Here is a 9,196-nt window from a genome sequence, read left to right on the forward strand (position 1 = left end):
GGTACGGCGATCGATGACGATCGATTCCGGGAAGCATATGCAATTAAGAAAAGGGATTAATCCGCTTGCTCGTTATCGCGTGAAAACTGATACGAGAACAAAACATGCACACCAATAAGCTGACAATGAAGCTTGCTGTGAGGAAATTTAATGAAATCGTACTACCAAATTCTGATGCGAAAAATGTAAATATTTACTAACAATTTACTTTTTTTAAATCGATACTATAATTCTACTACCTCCCATCGTGTGCCTACCCATCAGGCGCAATCGTGTATAATGACGCTAATGATCTTCAACAGCTAAACATCGCATTGTTTATCAAAATGTCGATCACCATTCGTGCACTAGCCGTATCAGTAAAGCATCAATAATAGAAGAGGTGCCTGTGTTGCGCTTTAGTGAGGCATTGGGGTTTTATTTTAAATTACTATTGTAGAAAGCTTTTAGCAAACATAACTATGCTCAAGATGAAACAAGATGAAGGATCATCATTTCTTTTGATAGGAAGACGATGAAAGAAGACATCGAATCTACTTGCTTGCGATCACCGAAAACATGGAATATTCATAGGTAGATTGAACTCGCTTTTTTAACTATTAGCCAATAAAATTTGTATTTTTTTTATCTTAAAAAGATGCTCATCTTACGGTATTATAAAACTACGTACGTAAAACATTAGCAGGTTTCCTTTTTGAATTATTTAATTTTCATAATAATTAAACGACAAGGCAATTAAACCACTTTCCTCGCACTAGTGCCAATCGATAGAACTGAAACCGTTCAATATTCTTGTCTGCACAGAACAATCAATCATGCTTTTGACATTTCGCCTGCCATCTTTAACCGTCCGCTTCCCTAATTTGCATCTTCATCATCCCATCGCAGGCACGACCATCATCACCTCGCTCTCGCTTATCGATAGAGAGCACGGCAATAAACAGCTGCAGCCGTTTCATCGTGCGTAACGTCAAAACAAATCTCAGCCCTATACGCCCGGTCACCCGGTCGCCGTATGGTTTCCGGGGGTCAAACCAGCCAAAGCTGATAGCGTGTGCCGTCCTGGGATCCATGCGATCGTAACCCGCGAACGAACAGATGTTGGTAGTGTTCCAGGCGTGCAAGCTGCACCGTTATTAGTTCGGGAACGCACTTGACCGTGAGAGGCCGTCCAGAGCGGCAGCAGTCGTGTGTGTGTGTGTGGTGTACCGAAAAGTGCAGTGACTCGATCGATCAATAGCAGAGCAGGGAGTGTAGCCACCAAGATGACGATCAAGATCGCGCTCATACAGTTGCGGGTGGTAGATTCCAAGGAGAAAAACCTTAAAAATGCCATCGATCTGATACGCATCGCGAAGAAGGAAAAGGACGCAAATGTGGTCGTGCTGCCGGAGTGCTTTAATGCGCCGTACACCGCAGATACGTTGCTAAACGTGGCGGAGGAAATCCCAGCCGGCGAGACATGCCGCGCACTGTCGAATGCTGCGCGCGATTTCGGCGTACACGTCGTCGGTGGATCGATAGTGGAGTCGTGCAGTGGACGGCTGTACAACACCTGTACCGTCTGGGGCCCGGAAGGTGACCTGGTGGCAACATATCGAAAGGTGCGCCCAAAACACCCAAAAAACAAACGCCCACAATAACGCAGCGCTTTAATTTGTGTATGATCTTTCGGTGGATTTTCCCCGCCATTCTACAGGTGCACCTGTGCGATTCGAGCCTAAGCGGAAAGATGACCGTGGCCGAGACGAAGCTGTTTACCGCGGGCAGCAAGTATGCCACCTTTACCGTCGGCGAAACGCGCATCGGCCTCGGCATCTGTTGGGATATGCGGTTTGCCGAGTTTGCCACCGCCTACCGTACGATGGGCTGCGATCTACTGATCTACCCGGCGGTCTGTGATGTACCGACGGGTGAGCAGCACTGGGAGTGACTGGCGAAGGCGCGAGCCCTGGACAATCAGGCGTTTGTGGCGTTTTGCTCTCCGGCACGGGATACGCACGCGAAACTGATTCCGTACGGGCATTCGCTGGTGGTCGATCCGTGGGGCCGCATCATTCAACGGGCGACCGAATTTCAGGAGATCGTTGTCGCGGATCTGGTACTGAAGGAGCTGACCGACGTGCGCAAGCGGATACCGGTGTTCGAGCAGAAGCGCACCGATCTGTACGACCTGAAGGTTGGCTGCTCGTAATGTCGGACGCGTAATTTCCCGAGCATTGTGTTTGTGATTGCGAATCACGCCACACGACACGAACGGCCAGAAGATCCTATATGTATGTGTGTATGTGTGTATGTGTTTTTGCTTCTAATTTAAAGATCAACCATTTGGTTGTTGTTTGGTATGGAACGCACCCAGGTTTTTTTTTTTGTTGTAAAAGTCAAATGTGAAACAATCTTTTCGATGCTTCTATTGCTACTTTTTCGTTTTACTGATAATGAATAAAAACATTTTTACGCTTCTACTTGAGATGCAGTGTGTAATCAGAGATGGAAGTTATATTCAGAAAGGAAGAATGAGCGGGAAACGTGTTCACACGCGGCTCAGGAGTGATTATTCGCTGTGTATTGCAATACATCATGCCAGATTATAATAGGTGATCGCAAAGGCATTGTTCGACTGATTTTTTACTGTCTTCAATCCGTTCATATTGAGAAACAGCTACCGATGCAATATGTAAAATCAAAAATTTCCTGAGTACTAAAAGGATAGTCGTACGTAGACTATCGTGGTGTTCACTATCAGAAACAAAGAAATAAGTAACAAAATTCCCTCAAAATTAATGCTGGCTGAAATTTGCAACAACATACCCTAATTGGACTGTAATTGGAACGACAAACTCAGAATAATATGATAATCATCACAGCTACGACAGAAGAAACCAATTTGCTAGTATCTCGTATGCAGCCGTCTTTTCGTAATCTCTTTAGGTAGTGCTTAAATCCGCCTCATTCAACGCAGCAAATTGCTGGCGGAAAACCGAACGTGCATTGATTCCCATCCGAATCGTTCCACCTGTTGCTACTTTCCGAACTGCCCAATTGTGTGGTACATAAGACTGAAACATAAGACTGAAAGGATAATGTAATGGGTCGCTGATAGTCTATTGAAGTTTCGTGCTACAATCGTCAAGTATTTTAACCTAGAGACAAGGGTGGTGACTCCGGATGGTAGGTGCAACACTCCAAGGTCAGGTTAAAGATAACCAACCCATAATGTTGTTGATTCTGACCGAACGGCTTCGGGTGGAACCGTGGGTTTAAATTAGATGGAATCGGATACTGAGACAATTGGCCTAATAATAAATTATAACGGGCTCCACTCGGATCACTCGATCATCTTCCTGATCAGATCTACAGTAGAAGTCGCTACAGTAGAGGTTTTTACGAGTAAACCAAATATGAAACTGCTTTAACACTATTGTCGACGAATATAAGCTGAATTGAAATACAGGCGTCCCCCGAGTTACGACCCCCTCGAGTTACGACGATTCTCAGATACGACGATTTTGATTTTGACAGTTAAAAGATGTCATTAAGACGAAATTTATATATTTTTTTTGAATTTCTGTGCAGATAATCTTTACAAACATATTTCCTCAAATTCCACAACTCCCCGATTTTGAATATCTATATCGTGTAAACGGCTTTTAGAAGAAAATTAATTCATTATCGTACATTATTTTAAATAAAATATACGATTTCATAGATTCCGACTCTTCAATTTCGTTTATAAACTTTATATACACAGATATTCGACATACGACTATTTCGATTTTGACATTTTTTCGGTCCCAAATACAGTCTTATCTCCGAGCATTCCGATAATTCTGACAGAATCGACGAAACCTACTAGGTTCGACCTTTTTAACCTAGTTCCAATCGTTTCGCTTAAAAAAACGGATCTAGTTCCGACAGAACCTACTAGATTCGACATTTTGAACCTAGTTCCGATCGTTCCAATGAAGGAATGGAACAGACCCACTAGATGCAATATTTTACACCCCGAACAAAAGAATAGAAAAAAGAGCAAATCACCGCACAGCTTCATAGCTGGCCATGAAAGTGAGTCATACAAGCGCTCTTATTAGACGCCGTACAACTATGGTCGACATCGTATGTCGACATTTTGTTGATCGGGTTCTGGTGTTGATAACACCACCAATGTGTATGTCAACATCCAAAGTTTTAAAATCAGCTGATGAGTGTATCTCAGTGGTTAGTTGCTTCGAATTTAGTGGACCGCAGCATTTCAGTTGCAAAGAATCCCGAAGTGTCTAGCAAAGCGAACCATTAACTGTGCCATTTCTTCACTGTATGTAGCTAATATCACGCTTAATAACAAATAAACATTTAAAGCTTTAAATTCCAGTTCTCTGTGCTCAACCCTGACCCGGAAAGTTTGTGCAATTCATCCCAACCATCAGCGCACTGCGTAAATGAACAGGATGGCACGCGGTAAGACCAATGTCACCGCATCTTACCGCAAACCGATTGCGCAGAGGTAACGCTTCCCTTGTTTGCTGCCCTATTTTTACAGCCGGTTTCCGAATTGCTCTGCTTCAGCTAAAAGTCGGAGCCGACAAGGCACAAAACATCGAAAACGCGCTGGCCAAAATACGCTCCGCCGTGGCAGACAAGGGTGCTCGCGTGGTAGCGCTGCCCGAATGTTTCAATTCCCCGTACGGTACGCAACACTTTCCGGCGTACGCGGAAGAGATACCGTCCGGTGAGACGAGCCGCAGCCTGGCGGCAATCGCGAAAGAGCTCGGCATCTATCTGATCGGCGGTACAATTCCGGAAAAATGCCGCACGGACAGCAAGCTGTACAACACCTGTACCGTGTGGTCGCCGGAAGGGTCCCTGCTGGCGACGTACCGCAAAATCCATCTGTTCGACATCAACATTCCGGGTGGGATTACGTTCCGCGAGTCGGACGTCCTGACCGGCGGCAGCACACTGGCGACGGTGGCCATCGACGGGGCGAAGGTTGGCCTTGGCATCTGCTACGACATGCGGTTCGACGAGCTGGCAAGGCTGTACCGCAATCAGGGCTGCGATATGCTGATCTACCCGGGCGCGTTCAACATGAAGACGGGCCCGCTGCACTGGGAGCTGTTGGCGCGGGGCCGTGCGAACGATACGCAATCGTACGTGGCGACCATTTCGCCGGCACGCGACCCAGCCGCCGGGTACGTTGCCTGGGGCCATTCGATGGTGGTCGACCCGTGGGCCAAGGTCGTCGCCGAGGCGAACGAGGAGGAAGCGACCGTTGTCGCCGATGTGAATCTCCAGACGGTGGATGAAGTACGGGCACAGATTCCAATATTTAGCCAGCGGCGCACTGACCTGTACGCGACGAACGCACTGAAGAAGTAGTGCCGTGAATGCCATTTTGTAAAAAACAAAACGTTGTTGAAAATATACAGTCATGTTTTATGCATGTTTTTAAACCTAACATACGATGGTTGCGGTTTGATAGCGGTCACGATACTGCTACCTCTAGATTTAAGGCAGCATTCAACCACTATTCCACACTTTATCACGAAGGGAGATAAAGAAAACCGCACATAGATATGATGGTGTTTTATTTTACCCTGGCTGATAACAATTCAACCACGCAAGGGCTATTTGTGGAATCAATATTGCTAGCATCCGGACACATCATCAACCATGCAGCTTACAGTGATGCGACACTTCCAAAACGTTTTGATTTTCCTATTGGTTCTGAATTTGACCCTACATTGCGATGCAAGCTGCAGTTTTGGATTGGGAGAACGAGTCCCTGGTAAGTGAAATTGAACATCAGCCACACCACGACACAGATAAATCCGTTCTTCTAAACCCGATTTTTCGAACATCGTTAAGGTGAGCGATTGCTGCACACTATAACCATTACGAAAGGACCCTATGAGCTTGATCAAATGATCGAAATGAACCTTGACTATCGCGTAAGTCCGCTGCAGAACGAGGAAATCACCTTCATACAGCTCGACGGTACCGCCGATGGGGGCTGTTCCGCCCTCATAAGCAACAGTGTGGACCGTAGAAAGCAACTGCTCGGAACAGTTCAAAGTGCCCGCCCGGTAAAAGATTTCACCCTCACGGTGGCCATCCACGGTATTGTGAGAATAAACGCACAGTAAACGCAGCAACTGAAGGTATGAGAGAAGGGGCTTTATTTCCGCATCCGACGTACATTTAAACGAAATATTCCATGTTAAACTCAACCACCGAGCAGGGTGTGGTGAGCTCGAACGCTTGCAGCACCGTTGGGTGCAGCACACCAATGCGCCCGATTGCCGCCCCCTTGTACAGCACGCTTGCGCAGCGCCCCGGGAAGTAGGCCGGATCGTCGCACGCCTGCAGATAGTAACCGGTCTGCCTATCCCACGGCACCTCGAGCAGCTGCATCACGCGATCCAACAGCCCGTGCACCACCTCAAAGCCGGCCGTTTTGTTGCAGTTGATGGCACACACGCGCCGCTCATTCTTGGCGCCCACCTCCGACTTGCCGTCCGCCAGCACCACGTCCGACACCTCGAACAGTTTCAGGGGCAGTGGCATTTTACGATTGGCGGCCAGCGTTTTTAGCAGACCCGGTATCAGCGTAGTACGCACCACCTGAAACTCGAGCGTCTTCGGGTTGGCGATGTGCACCGCCGGGATTTGATCGATCTGCGCATTCATCTTGGTCGCGATGTCGTCCCGCGAGCAGAGCGTGAAGGTCAGCCCCTCCGTGAAGCCGGCCTGCGCGATCTGTTCGCGCAGCTGCTCGGTCAGCTTGTTCAGCGGGTACTGCTTCGCGATGTGCATCTTGGCCGGCAGCGTCTTCGGGATGCGGTTGTACCCGTACCCGATCGCAACGTCCTCGTAGATGTCGCACGCGTGCAGGATGTCGTGCCGGGTGGGCGGCACTTCCACCTCGAGCGTGTCCGGGGCGGTCTGCTTGGTCGGCAGCAGCCGGTTCAACAGGTACGCCATCTTTTCGGCCGATTCGTTCAGCCCGATGTATGCGTTCGTTTCGGCAACGGAGATCGTTTCCTTGCGGAAGGCCAGATCCGGATACTGTTTCGTTTCACCGCTGGCCGACACCACCTCACAGTACTCGACCGTGAACTGTTTCGCGCAGTGCGTAGAGAACATGCAGACCAGCGTGTCGAGGACGATGCGTGCCTTGGTCAGATCCGTCGCCGTACACTCGATGAACACGTTCTTCGTTTGGAGGGTAATTTTCGAATGATCCCCGTTAATGATCGGAGGAAGGGATAGTACCACCCCGTTCGCGTCGTAAATTACCGGATAGACCGGCGAGTCGCGGATGATAGGCAGGTACGTCTTGAGCTGGGCGTGCGTCGAGTAAAATTCCATCAGCTCTTCGCCGGTCATCGCCTTTTCCTGATTCAGCGGCACGAAACGAATGTCCTTCGGGGGTTTCGCATCGAACGTGAACGGTCCCTGCAGCTTATCCAGATCATGCGTTCCGATGGCGACGAGTGTACGCTTGCGGCAAATGTTTTGATGCAGCTTGTCCTGCAAATCGATGAAGCTGTCGTACGAATCCTTGGTGAAGGTGATATCGCGCAGAACGGCCGCTACCGCAAACGGTCGAATCTGAGCAGTTGCCTTCGTGACGATCAACTTCTGCGGCGCGGCCCCCTTGCCGACTGGGCCGACCTTAGTGAAACGGGGGAATTTTATCCTAAAAGCAACGACAAATGATCAGCTTTATAGTCGTATCGCACGCAATATACGCAACAGTGAAATCTTACTTTCCCATAAACACCTGCAGCCCCATCACGAGCCCTTCCAGGCAGAGCAGATCATACCGGTTGGCCGGAATGTCGATACGGTAGATGATCTCCTCCGAGGCATCCTTCGCCGCCTCTACCAGACCCTGTTCCTTGGTAATCATCTGCTTCTCCGTCGTCACCTCGTCCAGCTCGAGGCCAAACTCGAAGCAAAACTTTTGAAACTCATCATCAGCTGGAAAGGAAAGCGAACCCGGGCACCCGGCGGCAGAGCGTTAATACACATGCAGCACACCACGTTTAAGCTGATCTGGCAAAGGCGAATTACTAACTGTATGTTTTGCCGAGTGCCTTAAACAGCAGATCACGTTTTACGCCGACGGTAGGCATTTTCAGGTAATAGACGCAGAGCGATGAGCTGGCGGAATTTAACTTTTTAGCCGCAAGGCCTGGATATCTGCACCGAAAGGATATTTGTTATTGCCAACACACCGAAAGAATTCGCCGATGTTGGAGAGAAACGTCAAAAAAGCCGCAACGACCAGAGTGACCAGAAATATCGATTTATCTGATTCCTACCGATTTTTTATATGCCTACCGATTCACAGATGACCGCCCTAAAACTACCGATTTTCCATTTGTCCTACCGAAAATCACAGATACAGTAGAACGTCGATTATCCGGGGGCGGATTAACCGGCGGGCGGTTTAACCGTGCCCATAAATGTGACAGCTGTTCAAGCGTACAGCGAACATTTGCAGCGTTAGCCAAGTGGGCAGCGTTTGTACAGCTCTGACACTAGACACTAGACACTAGTCTAGTGGTGTTTTCGAAATTCATTTTTGTTCATGAACAGTTGTAAAACCTATAGTTATTGATTAAAATAATATTCTACTAACGATTAATCGATTGATTCAAAGTAAATTAATCATAAAACTAGTGTATTTTATAATTTTTATATGAGTTTGTCATTTCTTGGACCATTATCCATACAAATCGATTAACCGGCAACCGTCCGGTCCCGAGCTACCCGGATAATCGACGTTCTACTGTACTTTCGCTTTCACTTCTTTTAACTCGAGTTAAGTTTCGAGTTTTAACCTACCGAAAACTACCGTTAAAATTTTGATGAGCAAAACTGCCAAAATAAACTGGCCACACTGATGTTGACAGCAAGTGAAGAAATACCACAGTTGATGTTTTGTGAAAATCAGTCAAAAAATTTAAATTCGTTTTTCTAAGTTTTTTTTTCAATTTTTGCTTAACAGGACTTGGAATAATTGTTTGAGTAAGTCTGCTTCGTACACACGTGGTAGAGCACAATTTGATTGTCTATCAGAAGCATTTCATTGCAGTTGTATGTAGATTTTTTTCTAAATTGAATTAATTTAAGTTTCGTAAAACAAACAGTTTGTTTTCGCATGCTTATTATTCCATTCGCTGTA

The 9,196-nt window shown here is 47.3% G+C and overlaps 3 protein-coding genes and 1 pseudogene across 3 annotated transcripts; 3 read left to right on the top strand and 1 right to left on the bottom strand.

Moving 5' to 3' along the window:
• The first annotated feature begins 930 nt into the window (after positions 1 to 930).
• LOC120951983 (omega-amidase NIT2-like) lies at positions 931 to 2,470 on the top strand (annotated as a pseudogene).
• Positions 2,471 to 4,172: 1,702 nt separating this feature from the next.
• On the top strand, positions 4,173 to 5,458 carry LOC120949849 (omega-amidase NIT2-like). The gene is made up of 3 exons (XM_040367414.2): positions 4,173 to 4,315; positions 4,373 to 4,458; positions 4,541 to 5,458. The coding sequence occupies exons 2-3, from the start codon at positions 4,440 to 4,442 to the stop codon at positions 5,377 to 5,379; spliced, it is 858 nt and encodes a 285-aa protein (XP_040223348.2). The 5' UTR covers positions 4,173 to 4,315; positions 4,373 to 4,439; the 3' UTR covers positions 5,380 to 5,458.
• An 89-nt stretch (positions 5,459 to 5,547) lies between these two features.
• On the top strand, positions 5,548 to 6,146 carry LOC120949850 (uncharacterized). The gene is made up of 2 exons (XM_040367416.2): positions 5,548 to 5,788; positions 5,869 to 6,146. The coding sequence occupies exons 1-2, from the start codon at positions 5,674 to 5,676 to the stop codon at positions 6,144 to 6,146; spliced, it is 393 nt and encodes a 130-aa protein (XP_040223350.2). The 5' UTR covers positions 5,548 to 5,673.
• A 10-nt stretch (positions 6,147 to 6,156) lies between these two features.
• LOC120949848 (phenylalanine--tRNA ligase beta subunit) lies at positions 6,157 to 8,275 on the bottom strand. Its single transcript, XM_040367413.2, has 3 exons — positions 8,084 to 8,275; positions 7,773 to 7,986; positions 6,157 to 7,702 (listed from the first exon to the last, which is right to left on the bottom strand). Exons 1-3 carry the CDS (start codon positions 8,139 to 8,141, stop codon positions 6,202 to 6,204), a joined length of 1,773 nt encoding a protein of 590 aa, XP_040223347.2. The 5' UTR covers positions 8,142 to 8,275; the 3' UTR covers positions 6,157 to 6,201.
• Between the last annotated feature and the right edge of the window lie 921 nt (positions 8,276 to 9,196).

This window comes from Anopheles coluzzii, chromosome 2 (genome assembly GCF_943734685.1).
Source record: "Anopheles coluzzii chromosome 2, AcolN3, whole genome shotgun sequence".
Classification (NCBI taxonomy): domain Eukaryota; kingdom Metazoa; phylum Arthropoda; class Insecta; order Diptera; family Culicidae; genus Anopheles; species Anopheles coluzzii.